Source organism: Thamnophis sirtalis, unplaced genomic scaffold, assembly GCF_051295495.1.
Source record: "Thamnophis sirtalis isolate CommonGarterSnake01/CBP01778 unplaced genomic scaffold, rThaSir2_p1.2 scaffold_2, whole genome shotgun sequence".
Lineage (NCBI taxonomy): Eukaryota > Metazoa > Chordata > Lepidosauria > Squamata > Natricidae > Thamnophis > Thamnophis sirtalis.
In genome coordinates this window covers 112300064-112320545 of record NW_028261382.1, presented here as the reverse complement: position 1 = coordinate 112320545, position 20482 = coordinate 112300064, and the positions used below count along the sequence as shown (strand labels likewise).

At 46.2% G+C, this 20482-nt stretch overlaps 1 protein-coding gene across 1 annotated transcript; it reads left to right on the top strand.

Moving 5' to 3' along the window:
- Positions 1-1235: 1235 nt before the first annotated feature.
- On the top strand, positions 1236-20178 carry TRIB1 (tribbles pseudokinase 1). Its single transcript, XM_014051615.2, has 3 exons — positions 1236-1881; positions 6775-7067; positions 15649-20178. The coding sequence occupies exons 1-3, from the start codon at positions 1513-1515 to the stop codon at positions 16115-16117; spliced, it is 1131 nt and encodes a 376-aa protein (XP_013907090.2). The 5' UTR covers positions 1236-1512; the 3' UTR covers positions 16118-20178.
- The last annotated feature ends 304 nt before the right edge of the window (positions 20179-20482 follow it).

The window sequence follows — 20482 nt, the reverse complement described above, 5'->3', positions numbered from 1 at the left end:
AGTGAACAAACTTGGTTATGGTTAACAACAGGTACATTAAAAAAAGAAACAGAGTCACTAATCCTGGCTGCGCAAGAACAAGCTATCCGCACAAATGCCATTAAGGCCAAAATCGAAAAATCCTCTGATGATGCCAAATGCAGACTTTGCAAAGAAGCTGATGAAACTGTTGATCACATACTCAGCTGCTGTAAAAAAAATTGCGCAGACTGATTATAAATTGCGACACAATTCAGTAGCACAAATGATCCATTGGAATTTGTGCAAAAATTATAATATTAAAACAGCAACAAACTGGTGGGAACATCAGCCTGAAAAAGTCACCGAAAATCAGATGGTCAAGATCTTGTGGGATTTCCGTATACAAATCGACAAAATACTGGCGCATAATACACCAGACATCACACTGGTTGAGAAAAATAAGGTCACAATCATAGACATCGCAATACCAGGTGATAGCAGGGTCGCCGAGAAGGAACATGAAAAAATCGCAAGATACCAGGACTTAAAAATCGAAATTCAACGACTATGGCACAAACCAGCAGTGGTAATTCCAGTGGTAATTGGCACACTGGGTGCTATTCCAAAAGCACTGGAATTACATTTAAAACAGTTAAAAATTGACAAAATCACCATCAGTCAAATGCAAAAAGCCGCACTGCTTGGATCTGCACGCATATTACGAAAATACGTTACGACGTCCTAGGCCCCTGGGTGGGGCCCGACTAGTAACCAATGCCAAATCCGGCGAAACAACTGGCCGCTGTGATACAATTGTACAACAACAATAATAATAATAATAATAATAATTATTATTATTATTATTAGTAGGAGTAGGAGTCCTAGTCAAATAGAATCATTAAATAAAGCACGCCAAAGGAGGGACCAAACAAAATGTGAATGGCAAAAAAGTAAGTTTTTAAAAATCATGTGAAATAATTAAATTTGAATTGTCCCCTCAGCTACGGTGAGTTGCTGGCTGGGTCTCTGAGGGGAGCGCAGCCCCGCGCCTCACGGCTCGCTCGCGGGAACCTCCGGCTGGCAGAGAGAGAGAGAGAGAGAGAGAGAGAGAGAAAGCGCGTCCCCGCCCGCCCGCCCGCTCGCTCCCGCGTCTTCTGAATGGAGCCGCAGCCGCCAATGAGCCGGCGGGCTGGCAGCCCCGCGGCCCCGCCCACTTCCCTTTGCGTCACGGGGCCCTTCGATGCGCTCCCAGGAGTTTGGCAGAAGCGCCGGCAGACGGTGAGGGCGGCTGGGCGCGCTCGGAGCTGCTGTCGGGGGCTGCCAGGAAGGGATGCGCGCCAGCCCGGACGGCATCGCCCAACGCTCGGCTGCTGCTGTTGCTGCTGCTTACCTTTAAGGCGGAGGGTGGGCGGACGGAGCGGGTGAAGCAGCCGGGAGAAGAAGGCAGCGAGAGCCCGCTCGGCCCCTTCCCTCGTTTCCCGGCGCCGTCCGGCTTCCTTGGCGCAGGAGCTCGAGGTCCTCCTGCCTGCTCGCCCGCCGCCTTCCAGCTCCATGAGCCGCCAGCTGGAACCCCGCAGCCCCGCCGCGCTTCTCCACCCGCCGGCGGCCGCTCCCCGCTGCCGGAGCGCCCCTGCCAAGCGCCTGCTTTTGCACGACGCCGCCGCCGCCAGCGAGGAAGCTCCGGCCGCCGCCAAGTGCGCCCGCTTGGCCGTCGATTACACCAGCTCGGTCCCTCAGGATTGTCTCAGCGCGCCCGGGTCGCCTTGCGCTCCGGTCCCGCCGGCTCCCATCGGCGAAGGGTCGCCTTCCAGCGCCCAGGGCCCCAGCTTGGTGGCCGGCTACCTTTTGTTGCCCTTGCTCGACCGGGAACACGTTTCGAGGGCGCTCGACATCAACACCGGCCGGGAGCTGCGTTGCAAGGTAAGCCGCGGGGCCGGGAAAGCCGGCGCGATCTGGGGAGCCTCTGCAACCTCCTTCTTCGGGGTTTGGGGGCTGGGGGGGGGGGCGAAGCGACCTTCTTCGGTGGGGAGACCAAGAGCGCGGCGCTTCTTCGCCCCGAATGGGACTCGGTTGTGATGAATACTCGGCGTTTCAAGGGCAGCCGGATCAGATGTTGTGCATCGCAAAGCGAAGATCTGACTTGAATTGGTTGAAGGGAGCTCGGCCAATCTCACGGTGCATATCTTGAGCCCTGATCCTAAAGAATTATTTTTATTATTATGATATACTTCATTCGTTAAACATGAAACTCAGTCAAGTGAACATTTAAAGATGTGTCACAGATACCAGTGACTGGTGCTAATGGCTGATACGGTTTGCTGCCAGCGTCCTAGGTATCAACCAAGGACCTTCTTAAAATATAAGATGTTCCGAGTAGCGCAGTTTTTTGCAGTTCTGCAGGTGTTATTGCAGGAAGCTGCAATTTCTTGATGTATTTTATTATTAGTATTATTATTATTAGTATTATTAGTATATTGTAAAATTCTTGGACATGGTGCCAAGTGCCCCATAACAATAGGTATCACTGTTACATGCTTCATCCATAGTCGTGTAGTTTCGATGGCCAGGTCGCAATAATAATAATAATAATAATAATAATAATAATAATAATAATAATAATAATAATAATAATAATAATAATAATAGCTTGCAAGAAAAAGCCGCCGCGTTTCTTTTAGGACAAGTAATGTGCTGCATAGGACGGGTCTGAGCATTTTGGGGTGGGTGCGTGCAGTGTGCGTTTGTGTGTGTTTGTGTGAACGTGGAGGGGGGGGGAGACAACGTAGAATGAGAAGTTAGTCCGAAAACTGCCTCTCCAACCCCACGGGCTTCTTTTCTGCCTTTTTGCTTTTAAAGAGACCTTTAAAAAAGCAAAAGGACAGACACACACAAAAACCCAGCTCGCCTAGAGTGTTTGGGGGGGGGGGGGTTCTTTCGAGGAAACCTACATCCGAAAGCCGAGAAGGCATCGGTTTGTGCCGGAATCGGGACAAAAAAGAAGGTCCCGGGAAAGAAAGAAGGGGCGGGTGGGTGGGATACCTGCAAAAAGCGATGCCTTTCTTAATTTCCTCCTAGGGACCCGATTCGGCTGCGCTGCGCTTTGCAAGCGCAGACTTTGGCCTAGAAAGGTTTCCCCCTCCCCTGCGATATTTGAAGAAGCGAATCCCTGCAAGAAAAAGAAGTGGATGCGTGCGTTGTATGTGTGTGTGTGTGTGTGTTGTGTATATTTTTAACTGCACCGGGAAAGGTCCTGGGAGTAAGGAAGGGTTAAGGTTTTCCTCCGTCATCCTCTTGTTTTCTGCTCGCCTCCTCGCAGCCTAGTACGCAAGCAGGACTCCACTAGCAGCGGAGAGCTTTCCAAGTTTTCCATGAGGTGGTTCTCCTCGGCTCTTTAAATAAAACACGCACTGTGCCTCCCTCTGCTTCCTCTCCTTTGCGGGAGAGAGAGAGAGAGAGAGAGAGGAGGCCGAAGCTACAGCCGTGAAGCTTCCTGCTGCCACCTGCCGGGCAATCCCGGCTCTTTGGCTTGCTCTTTTCTGCAGAACCGTTTGAAACAAATGGGGCTGCTCCAGCGTTAAAAGCAGTGGTGAAATTCAATTTTTATTACTACCGGTTCTGTGGGTGTGTGACATGTGTGATGTCAAAATGACCACACTCTCCATTGCCACACCCACCCAGGCCCCTCAAGATCAAACACAATCCTGATGCAGCCCTCAATGAAATTGAATTTGACACCCCTGGCTTAGAGAGTGATATAAACCACTATGGAATGGTATATAAGTCTAAGTGCTATTGCTATTTTACTATGAGATCCATTATCACAAAGTCTATATAATTCAAGGCCTTGTCACATGCCCATTCTGCAAAATCTGCAAAATCTCCATTCCCTCCCCATTCTGGGGCCAGCCAAAAGTGGCATTTGCCTGGTCTCCAAACTACTTAAAATTTCTGCCACTGGTTCTCCAGAACCTGCTGAATTTCACCCCTGCTTAAAAGTCCACGGTGGAACTCTTGTGATGCAGGAGAGCATTCAAATCAAAATCTGGCCAAATAATTGACTCCTCCCTTTAGAGCAGGGGTTTCCCCCCCCCCCAAAAAAAAAAACTTGGCAATTTTTAAGACTTGTGAACTCCAATTCTCAGAATCCCCAGCTGGCATGCTTAACTTTAAGATCTGTTGGACTGGCTGGGGAGTTCTGGGAATTGAAGTTCACGCGTCTGAAAAGTTTCCAAATTTGGAGATCCCTGCTCTACAGCAGGGTTTCCCAACCTTGACAACTTTAAAGGTAGGTGGACTTCAACTCCCAGAATTCCCCTGCCAGTCTACCCATCTTAAAAGTCACCAAAGTTATTAAGCATGTTGGCTGGGGATTCTGGAAATCGGAGTCCACACTTCCTAAAAATTGCCAAGGTTGGGAAACACTGCTCTTTTGATTATTGACCTCCACTTCTAACCGTCCTCTGCTTTTCTCCTGCTTTTAGAAACAGCCTAAATATAGTTAGAACTCTGCATTGTTCTTCCTTAAAGTGTAGTTACTAGCAGGCGTGACTCTGGTTACCCTCTCAAGTTGCCAGATGGACTTCCCTGATACACCTTACAATCTGCATTCTAACATAGCGCAGATAATAACAGAGAAAAGAGAAGAACAGGAACGTAAGTGGGTGGATAGAATTTTGTTTTGTTGGACTGGGAGTGGAGGCAATGCAGGGAGCCATGTGTTCGCTAGCTGCCCCTACATCCGGCTTGTGAATCTTTTAGAAGACTTGCCTGTTCTGGCTTGCAAACTCTTCTTCGGCAATGACCTGTGGTGAGAATTGCTCTCTTCCAAATCAGGAAAATCACCCCATCCTCTTGGAAGTATTTATTTTTAACCTCCGCTGGGTTTGCAACCAGACTGGTACAGCCTAGCTAGCATCACTTTAGTTGTACATGTGTGTGTGTGTGTGTGTGTGTGTGTGTGTGTGTGTGTGGCTTCTGGTAGAGGACTTTGATGATGATGGTGACGGCCAAGAGAGAAAGTAGCTAGGAAGAAGAGGCTGTGTGTGTGTGTCTGTGTGATTGTTGGGAGACCCTTTGCAATATATTTTCCTCCCTGGGAGTTTGTGCCAAGTTGGAAGAGTCACCGATTCCAGTTTGGCTTAGGATGTGAGTAAGCTCTTCGCAAGTCCCAGAACATGACTGCAGTCTTGCAAAATATCTGTGAATAAAGTATGAGAGGCTTTTAATCCCCTTCTTCCTTGCCTAAATGCTTTGCTGTGCTTTGAAATTTCAGCTTGGTTGCCTTCACCTTTGTTTGACTCACTGGGTGGCTTTTAATAGCTCTTCAACACCACCACCCCCCAACACACCTCCCCTTCATTTTTCCTTGACGCTCTGGAGAGCATACTGTACATACCTGCTGGCAGGGAACTGCTGGCCAGTGTTTACAGTGAGTGTGCAAAAGATTCAGGGCTGGAGGTTTTTTTTTTCCCCTCTTCCTCGAATGCAAAAAGCAGGAATTTGCAGATATTAAAAGTTTTATCGCAAAGGGGTGTGATATTTAAGCGGCGTCTGGAGAGAGTTATCCACAAAACAATACGGTACATCAGAACTGCTTTCCCAGATTAGATCAGGGTATGATTTATTTGGTATTATGTTTTCAGTAGGCTGTTAGCTGGATACTGTCAGCATTGTACAGAGGCTGACAGATACTTCTTGTCCTTGTTAGGGAACTAAGACTTTCCTTGCTGTCCATGATAAGTATTTAATGCCGGATGCTCTACAGGCAGAAGTTTTCTCTAGCTCAGGAAGATCCCTATGTATACCTCAAGGACAGGGGTCGGCAACCTTAAACATTCAAAGAGCCACAAAGGTCCTAACCGGAAGCCCCCCGTTCAATTCTGAAGCCAACCAGATTTCCGGTCCTCCCACTATAGAGTCTCCTAGCGCGGCATCCTTTTTCCTCTACCTGTCCTAACTGAAATCCCTATCAGTTGTGGAATTGACTGGCGACAGGGAGCTGCAGCAGAGGGATGAAAGAGCCACATGCGGCTCCAGAGCCACAGTTTGCTGACCCCTGCTCTAGGAGGTTAGTAATTTCCAAAATTTAGCAGGCCAAGACACCACGCGGATCTTGGGACATGAGGGATGTCATAGTTCAGCAGTTTGGGAGGTGGTTCAAGTTGCCTGTCTTTCAGCTCCTTTGGATTATTGTTATTCCATCATCTTCCCAAAATGAATCCCCCGTCCTCATCTAAATACATTTGCACGGAAACAAAATGTGTCTTATTTCAGTTACCTGTTCCAAGAAGTGTATAGTTTTTCCATAAGCTTGATTTGTCTCTCTTTTTCCGTGCTGTTCTGTTTGGATCATAGCCGCGTTCTTCAAGGTGGCACCTTCTGCTATCTCCTCTTTGGTGGGTCATTTGATGGAGAGTCCCCTATTTACTAGTAATTGTAGGAACATGGATTAATGAAGGTAGAGATACCAATAGAAGATAATATTTGTAACTCCGGATTAAACTCATGGATTTTGGGTGCTCTCTGAGCTTGGCTGTTTCTTGTAGACGTTTCATTACCCCACTAGGTAACACCATCAGGGCTAGAAGAGAGTGGGGTTTCTAATAAAATCCTGATCATGTTTTCTAATTGGGTAATGAAATGTCTGCAAGAAAGTAACCAAGCTCAGACAACACCAAGGACCCCCACGACTGCAGATATTTTGATCAGGATCCATCAAGAGAATATATCATGCTGCTTGTAAACGCCAATAAAACCTTATTTAATCTCTTCTCCCTCTCTTCTTTCTCCCTCCCCACTTGGTTCCATCTCTAGGTCTTCCCTCTCAAACACTACCAGGACAAAATCAGGCCTTACATCCAGTTGCCATCACACCGAAACATCACTGGGATTGTGGAGGTCATCCTGGGAGACACAAAGGCGTACGTCTTTTTCGACAAGGACTTTGGCGACATGCATTCCTATGTTAGGAGCTGCAAGCGTCTCCCGGAGCAGGAAGCCGCCAGACTCTTCAAACAGATTGTCTCTGCAGTGGCTCACTGCCACCAGTCAGCCATTGTGCTGGGGGACCTCAAACTCAGGAAATTTGTGTTTTCTAATGAAGAAAGGTGAGCGGACGGGCCCTATGTGATGGTTGGAGGATCCTCAGACCATGTGCTCCCAATTGCCACATCTAATGCTTAACTGTAGCCTTTGTTTTGTTTTGTTTTTCATCACTAGGCCGGATTTGGCCCATGGCGGGCCAGTTGTTGACCCCTGCTGTGAATCATATAGCAGTTCTCTGTACCAAATAGGCCTCTTTAGAATGAGGAAAAGATGTCCATCCAGCCTGGGGAAACTTTTTTATCTTTTCTATAGGGAATAATATCCGATAACACCTCCCACAATAATCAAGCCACAATGATTCTGATGATCACCCTGTGAAATTATACCCTTCATGCTGTTGGGAAGGGCAGAGAGGCAGAGCGCATTCAAGGGACAACGCTCATCCCAGGCACAAAATACGACCTTCCCTTTTCTTATTTCAAGTCCAACATTTATGTTATATAAACAGTTCCCTCACTTCTGGCTGGGATCCAAAGAACTATTACACGGAAGAATATCTAAGGGTCTAGGGCAGTGTTTCTCAACCATGGCGTCTTGAAGATGTGTGGACTTCAACTCCCAGAATTCCCCAGCCAGCCTAGCCTGCTTCCTGTCTAACAAGAAGCACTGGCACCTTGGTTTGCTGGCACCCTCCAGGCCAAGGACATGGCATAGGGCTGACTTGGGTGCCATTACTCCCCCTCCTAATGCATTGTTCCTGCTATAAAAATACTAATAGGAGTTGTGGATTACTCATTGGGTGGTTGTGAGGTCAAGGAAGATAAAGCATTCAGCCCTGTAACAAAGAGCAGCCATAAAATAATGCCCCAACTGTGACACAATCTTGCCTGTCTTTTTAGATCGGCAAAACAGGCTGAACAAGTAGACAGCAAATTATATAGACAGGTGGTCCTTGACCTACGACTAGAAGGGAGCTGAGAATTTCCGTTGAATGTTATGAGGGTCGTAAGCCAAGACACTCATGTAACTGACCCCAAGCTTATGACCTTTTTGCGGCTGGCATTAAGCGGATGTCATAGTCGTTAAGTGAACCCATTGTTCCCAATGTGTATTTTGTTGCTGGAAATTAGATATAAATTCAAGTTTCAGGCAAAAAAAAAAAGACCACTAACAGCTACTAACAGCTGTAACTGCAGGCCGGTTTACCCAACGTGCCACTCCAGGGAAAGGCATCAAAACTTTGAATCTGGGTTATAAGATGCTTTGGGGCGGGGTCTGTCATAACTTGGAACGGCCAGTTGTAAGTCGAAGACCACCTGTAATGGAGACTTTGACTCTTCCATTAACCCAGTAGCTATGTATGGGATGATTGATCCATTCTGGGGAATTCTGGGAGTTGAAGTCCACATATCGTCCAAGGTTGAAAAGAAACACTGGTCTAGTGAAGGGTTGAATTTTGAATGATTGCCATGTAGGCAGAGCACAAATAATTTTTGGAACCCAACATAGTTTCTCCTTTCCTGACCTCCTTGGGCTATTTTTTTAGACTTTGAACCAAATGGCCAGAGATGGGATTCAGCCGGTTCCGACCGGTTCAGGCGAACTGGTAGCGGAGATCCGGTGTGGGCCTGCCCACTCATCCTGGTGCTATGCCATCCTGTTTAACCATGTTTTTGAGGCATGCACGGAAGGTGTGTGCAAAAGCAAAGCCATGCACAGAAGGCCAGGCATATGCACGGAAGGTGTGCACACAGAGAGAACCGGTGGTAAAAATAAGTGAAACCCACCCCTGCTAACGGCGCTATTTTTATCGGACTGCTTTCTTCTACATTTTTCTTCCTCCACAAATATCACTTAAATGTCCTTTCCAACGACATCGCAAAAAGGTTCCTAGAGCCGCACGCATGTTTGTTTATTTAAATTGCAATTCTTTCCACCTCAAGATCATTTTTGTGCTTTAAAAAAAAAAATCTACATTCTTATTGGCGCAAATAAATACATAATGCAGGATGGCTTATAAACGAAGCCTGCTTCTCCCAGAGTTGTGAACTGGCAGTTTGGTGCCAGACCCTGGCTTCTCAGCAGGGGCACACATGACTAGGTTAATCCTTGTCGGATGCTTGGATGTTAAGCTTTTTCACTGAGGCTCAATTGTACACCTCAGGCCATGCATGCTGTGGCTCTTTAAGTTGCCATATTTGCAAACAAATAAATTTGGTACAGAACCGGGGACGCGATTCTGATTGCTAAGTGGAATACCTTAATGTCAACTAACAAAGACTCCGGCTGCTGGCATGAGGGTGGGAGGCGAGCTGTTTGAAATCCAAAATGCATTGTCTCGATTGAGCTGAAGTTCCCAATAGTTAATTGGCTTCCATCCAAACAAGTTTTTAAAAAAAACAAACAAAAAGGAAGAAACTAGCATAACTGGTCTACGAATGACTTTGTCCCATGCGGTTTGACTTAGATTACAAGGTTAGGTGTGCGGCTGAATAGACATGAATTAAAGATTGATGTACTTTTAAGTGTCATGCATTTAAATGAATTGTGTTTGGGCATTGACGGCAAATGAGAATTATATAAAGAACCTGTTATGAATGGGAGGGGAGGACGGAAGCTACAGAGAGAGGTTACAGGCTTAGCCTGTAAGTGTAAGCCTACAATGGGAAGTACTGAGTGTGTTTTCTGCAATTGTGTACAACCTGTTTGTGTGCCCTTTATTGTTCAATAAGGTCTTGAGCCTTGAAGGCCTACATGCCACCTTGGTTTGATGTAGAAGGAATACGGTTGACCATCAAGTTTTAATACAGATTGTCCTCGATTTACGACCACAATTCGCCCCAAATTTTCTGCTGCTAAACGAGACAGTTAGTGGGTTTGGCCCCATTTTACAACCTCTCTTGCCCCAGTGATTAAGTGAATCGCTGCAGTTGTTAAGTTAGTGATGCAGTTGTTAAGTGAATCTGGCTTCCCCATGGAATTTGCTTGCCAGGAGGTTGCAAAACATAACCCTGGGGACACTTCAACCGTCATAAATAAGAGTCAGTTGTTGAGTCAGTTGCCAAGCCTCTGAAATTTGATCAGGTGACTATGCGGATGCTGCAACGGTCGTAAGTGGGACAAACTGCCATAACTCTCTTTTTCCCCAGTGCCGTTGTAACTTTGAACCTCCCTAAACAAACGGCCGTAAGTCGAGGATTACCTGCCATGCACAGCTCGGCACCATCTCCCTCCTACCCCCAGTGTAGGTTTGCATTGTATTCTTAGAGAACGAATCCTGTAGTTTGGGTTAATCACAATGTGCGATGTTTTAGCTGTGAGTTGGCCCAGTTTATTGGGCATCTTGAAAGAATTGGTGCATTAACAGAGGGATACAATCAGGTATTAACACCACTCTATAAAGCCTTACTAAGGCCACACCTAGAGTACTGCATCCAGTTTTGGTCACCACACTATAAAAAAAGACGTTTAGACTCTAGAAAAAGTGCAGAGAAGAGCAACCAGGATGATTAGGAGGCTAAAACATATGATGAACGTTTGCAGGAACTGGGCATGGTTGGTCTAGTGAAGAGAAGGACCAGGGGAGACTTGATAGCAGTCTTCCAATACTTGAGGGGCTGCCACAGAGAGGAGTGGGGAGGAGGTCAAGCTATTTTCCAAAGCACCTGATGGCCAGACAAGGAATAATGGATGGAAACTGACCAAGGAGAGATTCAAACTAGAAATAAGGAGACATTTTCAATCAATGGAACAGAAGTTGCCTTTGGAAGTTGTGGGAGCTTCATCACTGGAAGCTTTCAAGACGAGATTGGACTGCCATTTGTCAGAAATGGTGTAGGGTCTCCTGCTTGAGACGGGAGGTGGGGGGTTGGACTAGATGACCTATAAGGTCCCTTCCAACTCTGTTACTCTTGGCCCTAAGGGCAGGTGGAGAGAAAACATTGTGAAGTTTTCATGGATGTGTTCCACAGGCTTGGGTGCACGCTGCTCCACCCAACCTCACAACTGTGCCAACAATGCAAGGTTATTTTTCTTTCCCCTCCTCTGAAGATAAAACTGCAGGACCCCTTAAAAGAAAGAGCGCCAAGGGCAGAAGGGAGGGGCTTTTGAGATCCCCTTCTTTGAAGATAACTGTGGTTGGGTCATGTGTCAGCAGGCCCAGAATAGGTAGGAAAAAGCAGCCCATTTGAACTTGGTGGGAGTCCTGCTTTTGGCATCCAAAGCAATTTCACGCCTGATTGCTGCGATCCGCACATTGCTTTGAAGTGATGGAGCAGAGTTGCTTGTGAATGCTAGGGATTGTGTCGTTAATTCTCCCTGTATGCGCATGCAGGCTCTAAAGCCTTTGGTGTTTAATTTCAGTGTTTTTGGTTTGGGTGAAGGAGCTGCTGATTGTTCTGGGTTACATCAAGGTAAAATTATTCCCAGCCTAATTCTGAATTCTTCAATCTGGGTGGGGTAGCACCTCACTATGGACTGGAGTCTCCATGTCTTATCTGGTATAATAACATTATTTTCCCTAAGAGGAGATTACATCTTCTAGCATTTAATTCCTGGGTCTCTCTTAGTCCCCAAACCTTTTTTGGAGGGATTTTTGTGTGGGGAGGTTCAGGGCTCCTGCTGCAAATTAGCACTTCTGAATAGCAGTGGGGTAGAATCCCTTAAGGGGGAAGAATGCCTATGGAAACAATGCTGGCTAAATGATTGTCCAACTGATGCAGAGAAGCTTTTGAATTTAGTAAGCCATTGTATTTGCGGAGATGGGTGTGTAAAATCTATTTCAGTTTTCTTGCAAGTTGGAAGAAATGGCTTGTTCATGTTGTTATGAAAGAAACAAAAACGTTGTGATTTGATGGTAATGCCTTATTTTACTGCCACGGAAAGAGTCGGGAGTCAATGTTTCCTTTTCTTTCTTTTTTCTTATCCTCCCTCACTTTCCTCTCTTCCTCCCTGTTGTTTTCCTATTTGCTTTTGCATTTTGTACCTTATTTCATCCTATAACGTCATAAAAACGTTAAAGCAAGTTGGAAGTTGACGCTGCTGAGTAAGAAAGCTTGAGAGGTGGATTTGGACTATCTCTGCCTTTTTCAAAACATGTAGTCCAGCTTTAACACAGCAAATAAGCAGGAGATCAAGTGCATTGCCCCAACTTTGGTGTCTGCAGGAAAAGGAGCTACAAATAATTAACAATAGTACTTAGATATACACCACTTCATAGTGCTTTTAATTTTGTTGTACGAGGTACAATGATACTAAACTAAACTAAACTTTTACAGCCCTCTCTAAGCAATTTATAGAGTCAGCCTTATTATCCCTTACAATCTGGGTCCTCATTTTATCTACCTCGGAAGGATAGAAGGCTGACTCAACCTTGAGCTGGTCAGGATCAAACTTCTGGCAGTGGGCAGAGTCAACCATGCAATACTGCATTCTAACAACTGCACCACCAGGACTCATAATTGCTAAGAACACGGTGCAAAAAGCTGACAAAGGAAGGAGATGCAGGGTAAAATAGGCTTTTGTGGGCAAAGCAAGGACCTATTGCTATGTTTTTATAAATGTGCTTCCATCCACTCTGATGCGTGATGCTCATAGTCATTGCATGTACACCTTGTGCAAATTTGCTTGATTCTTTTTTTTTTTTTTTTGGCTAACCGAGATAGGTGAGCACACCTGTTATAGGAAAGTATTTTGTGAAGATCTTTATGGAGATTCTCCATCAGCCAGATCATGGTTGCCCCAAAACTGTGTTTTTCCAAAAGGCAACTAACTGGTCTTCCTTGGGAGCCGAGGTGGCGCAGTGGTTAAATGCAGCACTGCAGGCTACTTCAGCTGACTGCAGTTCGGCTGTTCAAATCTCACCGGCTCAGGGTTGACTCAGCCTTCCATCCTTCCGAGGTGGGTAAAATGAGGACCCGGATTGTTGTTGGGGGCGATATGCTGACTCTGTAAACCGCTTAGAGAGGGCTGAAAGCCCTGTGAAGCGGTATATAAGTCTAACTGCTATTGCTATTGCTATTGCTATTTTCTCTCTCTCTCTATCCCTCCCTCCCTCCCCCCCTCTCTCTCTCTTTGAAAACGTTTCACTTCTCATCCAAGACGCTTCAGCCTTCTGGGAAAAGCCCCTTTGGGACACGGTTTGTAAAAACAAAAAAAAAATCAGGTTGTTCTATTAAATGTCCTGCTTGGACACCTGAATGTGGGCCCACAGAGTGACAATTGGGGCAAAGGGGTTGCTGAACGAAAGCTTTCATGGCGAGATGCGTAGCTAGGTTTCTGCGCCGCGGATGAAGCGGTTCTCCCGCTTTGTGTTTTCAGTGCCATTAGGTGACTTCATAACTTCAGGCCATCGGGCGCTCCACAAGGGTTGAACAGGCATGTGTGAATCAGTCAATCAAAGTCAAGGTTGAAAGCCCGCAGCGAAACAATGGCTCTTCTTTGGCAACCAGCGGGCCTGGGGAACGAGGGCAAATCTATCAGAAAGTACACGTTGACCTAAAAAAACAGCCACTGTTCCTTCTTTGCAGGGAAACAGTTGTGTGTTCTTGGCTGTCGGTGATAAAATTGAATCGCTTGCTGAAATAGCAGATTGCACTCGGTGCTGCTAATTTAGAAACTTAGTAATTGCGCAGGGCTGGTGTTGTGTGTGTGTGTGCGTGTGCGCAGCGTGTTTGGTAACCCCGGAGGTGAAGCAATATTGGGCAAGAGGTTAGCCTTAGTAAGCACAGGTGTGAAACTTGGGTCTCACCAGCCGGTTGGAGAGCAGGTCATCAATCTGACTCATATTTTCCATGTTCAAGACCAGCTAGGAGAGGAGGGGGAAGGGAGGAGGAAGGTCAGGGCAAGGAGGCTGGCCAGCCAACGGTGTGATAAAAGCGGCCCCCCACCCCACAGAAGCCGGGAAACATTTAATCCACAAATATAAAAGAACAGCACTCCAGCAATGCAACATTTGGGGGAGAGAATTCTGCATAAAAGGTGTGAAACCTGCAAAGTTCCTTCTGTATATGGGTTGTGAAATGAGGGGTGGGGGACGTTGTATAAACTGAACTAGAGAGTTGACAACTATTTCAGGAACAAAAGGGATGTAAGTTTTGGCTGCAATCCCGTCAGCGAGTTAAGGCTTGATGTCACCAAGACAAAATTGGCTTTCATCCAAGATGTGTCCTTCTGTAATGGAGTCTCTCTCGTGTACATGTCATTTCCTTCTCTCCTTTCTCCTTTGATGACTGACAACCCGTTGACAATAGTTGTGTGTTGGATACTGGCTCTCTTGTGGCCTCATTCGTGCGTTGAAGTTTTGCTGTGTTTCCTCCTCCCCCCCACCCTTTTTAAGAGGTGACAATTCTCGAAGGAAGCAAATGATGGCTAATTTACACCCTTTACCTGCGTTACAGATAGTTCTCCACTTACGACCACAGTTGAGCCCACAGTTTCCATTACTAAACAAGACAGTCACTAAGTGAGTTTTGGCCCCATTTGATGAACTTTCTCAGCCCACAGTGGTAAACACTTCAGGGGTTAAAGTTAGTCACACGGTTTTAACCAAATCTGCCTTCCCCATTGACTTTGCTTGACAAGGTCGCAAAAGGCAATCGCATGACCCCAGGACACTGCAACCGTCATAAATACGAGTCAGTTGCCAAGCGCCTGGATTTTGATCATGTGAGCCCCGGGTTCATAAGTGTAAAGAACGGACCTAAGTTCTTTTTTTTTCCAATGCCGCTGTAACTTTAAACCAGAGGCCCCCAAACTTGGCAACTTTAAGACTTGTGGACTTCAACTCCCAGAATTCTCCAGCCCGCTCAGCTCTTCTGGGAGTTGAAGTCCACAAGTCTTAAAGTTGCCAAGTTTGAAGACTTCTGCTTTAAAAGGTCACTACACAAACAGTTGTAAGTCAAGGACTACCTTTTATAACCCTGTGACACTGAATGAGAAGAAATGCATTTTTACTCAATCGACTCATGATTTCCCCTTTGTTTAATGTTTTCAAATGGCCCAGGCGTGTGAGCCATCGGGGTTCAAAAGTCGTGCTGAGCATTTTGACTGTGGCATTCGATCAACAATGGCTCGCGCGTATAATAAAATTGCCTATGTCCTTGAGAAAGAGTACAGGCTGATGAACTTAGGCGAACTCCATAGCATTACCAAAGTAATTAACCATTACTTTTATCACTTTTGCCGATTAAACCTGTGTAGAAACTCTCCGATTAACCCTGTGTAGAAACTCTCCGATTAACCCTGTGTAGAAACTCTCCGATTAACCCTGTGTAGAAACACTCCGCGGTGTTTTGATACGCAGGTTGCTATTTCAGAACTGCCGACCTAGCAGTTCGAAAGCAGGTAAAAATGCAAGTAGAAAAATAGGGACCACCTTTGGTGGGAAGGTAACAGCCTTCCATGTGCCTTTGGCATTTAGTCATGCTGGCCACATGACCACAGAGAACGTCTTCGGAAAACGCTGGCTCTTCGGCTTTGAAACGGAGACGAGCACCACCCCTAGAGTCAGAAACTAGCACATATGTACGAGGGGAACCTTTACCTTTATTTCAGAATGGTAGCCAATGTTTGGTTAGGAGAGAAGTGTGTATGTTTTGCCTCTCTGACATTCTAACTCAAGTCTTGTCCTCTTCTGTCCTCCAGAATGCAGCTGAGACTCGAAAGCCTGGAAGATACCCACATCATGAAAGGAGAGGACGATGCATTGTCAGACAAACACGGCTGCCCGGCTTACGTCAGTCCAGAAATCTTAAACACAATGGGAACCTATTCCGGGAAGTCGGCTGACGTTTGGAGCTTAGGAGTTATGCTGTACACTCTCCTAGTGGGACGTTATCCCTTTCATGACTCGGATCCTACCGCCCTCTTTTCCAAAATCCGGCGTGGACAGTTCTGCATCCCGGACCACGTCTCCCCCAAAGCACGGTGTCTCATCCGCAGCCTCCTTAGGCGAGAACCCTCCGAAAGACTCACCGCTCCGGAAATTTTGCTCCACCCTTGGTTCGACGCCGTTTTGGAATCTGGGTACGACGACCAGGATGTACGGCTTTCTGATCAAGTGGTCCCGGAGCAACTGAAGGAGGACGATGATATGAGCTTCTTCTTTTGCTAGTTCCATCTACTACTCCCTTTGCCTCGGGGACGAGAGATGTCACTCTTGCGTTCCGCGTTTTTGTGTCCATTTTTGTGTCGGTGCGCACGTGTGTGTCCATCTTGTAAATGCATCACTGTCCTGAAACCCTTCCCCTGGCTCAGGACGATTGAGATCTCAAATGCACTTATCCCACAGGTGGAAGACCTCTATATCTTCGGCCACGTCCACAGAAATCTTGACCTGCTACATCTATGGATTCCCCTTTGCTTGTCTGGGGGACTGCCCTCCATCCGGCGCAAGCATTGCTGAACATTTGAACTACAATCTGGTGAAACTGCTTGCTAATGTTGGATTTCATTGGAAAATCAGATTTGCTTTAGCTGGAATTTGCGATACGGCCTCGACTTACAGCGGTCCATTTAGCGACCGTTTATAAAGTTACAACAGCAGCGGGAGGGCGGGGGGAATGTGCTAGGACCAGTTGTCCCACTTAATGAGCGTTGCAGCATTCCCACGATCACTTGATCAAAATTTGGGTGTGTGACACAACCAGCATGCATTTCTGATGGTTGCAACACCCTCATGTTGCTCACCATTTGTGAACTTCCCAGCCCAACAAAGTTAACGGGGGAAGCCGGGTTTGCTTAGCCACCGCCTGATTCACTTAACAACCGCAGTGATTCATTTAACAAGCAGGTTGCAAAATGGGGTGTGACTCACTTAAACAACGGCCTTGCTTAGCAGTGGGAATTTTGGGTCTCGGTTGTGGTCCTAAGTTGAGGGCCTCCTGTATAAATATTGCAGCCTCTGTCGCTTCCCTTCTTCCCTTCCGCTTAATAGAAAAGAGCTTTTCAGCTCCCTGAGCCTATTCACATCCACATGGCCTGACTTTGCTGCCCAGTTTAGCCATAGTAGAAGTGCCAGGGAATTCTCCTGTCTCCCATCCATCATGGAGATGACAGGATCACCAGCTGGCCTTCGATTACAGAATCTTTTTGTGCTGGTGATGTAAGAGCGAAATGTAGTTGTGATTCTTACAAAGCTGGGCAGGACCAGGGAGTGATCCCAGTGCTAGAATGATGGGTTGGCATATTTTTTTTTAAAAAATGGAGGTGTGGAATAGGAGTCTGACAACGATTTCTAATCGTCCTTTTCCCTTGCGTGGCTATTGTATCTTTCAGGGCGGAGTCCAGCTGTTGTTGTTTTTTGTTGGTTTCCTAGACCGCAGACAGTCCAACTTCAAGGGCAACAGGCTGTGTGTCCCGCTTCTTGTAAAAGCTGTTGATCTTAGAGGCTTTAGCCTTTTGAACAGCTGGATTTACAGTTTGAAACCCAGCTTGGTTAATCCAGATTTAAGGCTGCCGCTTACCCTTTAAACCAGCGTTTCTCAACCTTGGCGACTTTAAGTCCTGTGGACTTCAACTCCCAGAATTCCCCAGCCAGCTGTGCTCACTTTCTCGCTTAGCAACGGAAAAATTTGGGGCTCCGCTGTGGTCGTAAGGCAAGGAGCTGCCTGCCTTTGACGGGAAAGGTGGAACCAGCTTTCAACTTCTTCCGTGACTCAGCAGTCAAACAGTTGTGGGTGTGCACGTGACTTGACAATAATGCACTGTTTATGTTGGTGTCTTTAAGCACAAGTGTTAGCCAAGGGAGGATCTGTATATGCTTACAAAGGTGTCGTTCTCACCCTCTGACGTAGCCAGTAACAAAATGTTTTCCAGGAAAGAAAGAGAAAAAACATTTCTATCCAGAGGTGGGCTGGACTTACCATAACAACTGGTCCGCTGGTTGTGAGCATGCGCACATGCGCTTCGCTCACACACCTTGCGCGCATGCGTGCAACATAAAAAACAAGGCTAAATAGGACAGCAATAGGCAGCAGCCGACCACTATCCAATTGTGGTTTTGTCATTGCCCATTCAAGTATGCTAACCCAAGAGCAGGCACTTCCAAACTTGGCAACTTTAAGACTTGTGGACTTCAACTCCCAGAATTAGTCTAGTGAAGAGAAGGACCAGGGGAGACATGACAGCAGTGTTCCAGTATTTGAGGGGCTGCCACAGAGAGGAAAGGGTCAGGCTATTTTCCAAAGCACCTGAAGGCCCGACAAGGAATAATGGATGGAAACTGAACAAGGAGAGATTCAACCTAGAAATAAGGAGGAATTTTCTGACAGTGAGAACAGTCAACCCATGGAACAGAAGTTGCCTTCAGAAGTTGTGGGAGCTTCATCACTGGAGGCTTTCAAGAAGAGATTGGATTGCCATTCGTCAGAAATGGTGTAGGGTCTTCTGCTTGAGTGGGAGGCTGGACTAGATGACCTATAAGGTCCCTTCCAACTCTGTTAATCTGTCTGTCTGAATTCCTCAACCAGCCAGCCCTTTTTGCTGGCGATATCAGAGGGTGAGAATGGCCACTTTGGTAAACATGGCCAGCTGAGGAATTCTGGAAGTTTTGAAGTCCACAAGTTTTAAAGTTGCCGAGTTTGGAGACACCCCCCCCCCTCTCTCTGCCCAAGACCACACCCCATCCGTGCACCTTGTGAGAATCCAGTCATTCCAGATACACTTTCAAAGCTGACTCTTGGCTTTTTGGATGCCAAATGTTAGCGGAAGCCGTCAATTTCAAGCATGCTTTCCCAAGCAGTCATCGGAAAGGCCCTTGTTTGGTTCCCTTGTATCTGTGGAACTGGGTGTCGCTCTCTGAGCTGCCTCAACCTCCGAACAGAAAACACATCAGCCAAGGGTGGGGTGGCCTAACCTGAGAGTCGAAGATAAGCTGTATCTCGTTTGCGTAGACTGAAAGGCAAGTTGTGTTTTGGCTTTTTGTGCAAGTGCGTGATGCAATGCACTGGCTCCCTCTGCCCTCTCCTTGCCCAGTAACTCAACCTGGAAGCAATGCCAGCGTGCTTTTCCTTTCGACTTTGCCAACTCTAATCTATAAAACTCCTCCTTCCTTCTGCCTCCTGCGTTTTCTCCTTTCTTTCTGGCTGTAGGAGATGGTCCCGTTTATCCATCATTCATGCATTTTTGCATAAGCAGTTTTAGCTTCCTGAGTGGGATAATGAACTCCCTGACATTCGTTTCGGTTCCTGTTAGTGGAAAAAACAGACTCTCGTTTCTGAGTTGTAGCTCCTCCGGAGAGGAAAAATGGAAAGAAGCTTGTGATCGTTGGAAGATAAGTTGGTTTCTTTTGCTAATCACAGTCCAAAATAAGCTGAATCTCCCTGTGGGCAGGCTTGTGAGTGTGTCTGCAGAATCCACACAGGGAGTGTTTGATGGGAAAGCACTTAGCTTACTTGTCTAAAACCGTCTCCCGGTAGGCTAGGAGTAAGGATCGGTGACTTTCAAAAACTCCCAGTATGACTGTTGGTGAGGCAGGCTGGGAATTGTAGCGTTAGCTAGACGTGGAAAGGGCTTAGATGCTGGCTAAGAACACACTGCAGACTTATGTAGCTTTTATCTTTCAAGGTGCAAATGGGAAATGTAGTTCTGTGAAGCCGTTGCGGAAAATAAGCATCATACAATGACTGTAATAGCCATAGTTTCTTATAGACAGAGCTGAAAAAGCGATAGTGAGGTTTTAAAATCTCAGGCGATACTATCTCAAGGCTTTTGCAAATCAATCAATCAATCAATCAAAGGGCTACCAAGCTTCAGTGTGCTTCATCTGTGTACGTCCCATGCAGTGTTTTGTCACCGAGTTCTATTTTTCTAATTTAATAACGTGTGTGTGTGTGTGTTCCCTAAACAAACCCGAGTTAGCAAAGAGCAGATTAAATGTGAATGATGGCTGGCAATACTAACTTGATAAATCAAGATAATTAGAGGTGAAAAGTTGTTGACCTTAATTGCACTAAGGCTCTTGTGATTGCTTTAATATATTTGTATCTGTGATACAGTTTTTTTTTAAAAAAAAAATATCCTTGGACCTGCCTATAAATCTGTATATTTTGGTAGGTGGAAAGTTAATAACACTGTTGAAACTCTGTAAATATGTACATATTTCGAGGATTATCATGACGAAAGCTGTAAAATTCCTGTACAAAAAAACTTTAATAAATCTGGTTTCATAACAAATGGTTCGCCTCCTTTGAAGCTTTGTGCGATTTCCTCATTTTTGAACCTGCCACAATCTCGCAACACTTTGGCACTTACGGTGGCCCAGTGAAAACAAATACGACAGAGTTAAAACAACACACGGCGCAAATTGCAAAATCAAAACTGGAAGGAGGAGAGAAAAATGATAACAACAAGAAGTGTAGATGATGTTCTTGAAACAACTTCAGAAAAAAAAATAACTTTCTAAAGTTTCTAGAGAGGGGCTGCTCTTTTCTCTCCTTCCATCTCTTTAATGCTACACCAAAAAAGCAACATTTTTCTC

What these genes read in the sequence shown, in the direction of transcription:
- TRIB1 (XM_014051615.2), top strand. Translation starts at nt 1,513, where the DNA reads ATGAGCCGCCAGCTGGAACCCCGCAGCCCCGCCGCGCTTCTCCACCCG. An exon ending in GCCGGGAGCTGCGTTGCAAG is followed by an intron (nt 1,882 to 6,774) that starts GTAAGCCGCGGG and finishes TTCCATCTCTAG; the next exon opens with GTCTTCCCTCTCAAACACTA. An exon ending in GTGTTTTCTAATGAAGAAAG is followed by an intron (nt 7,068 to 15,648) that starts GTGAGCGGACGG and finishes TCTGTCCTCCAG; the next exon opens with AATGCAGCTGAGACTCGAAA.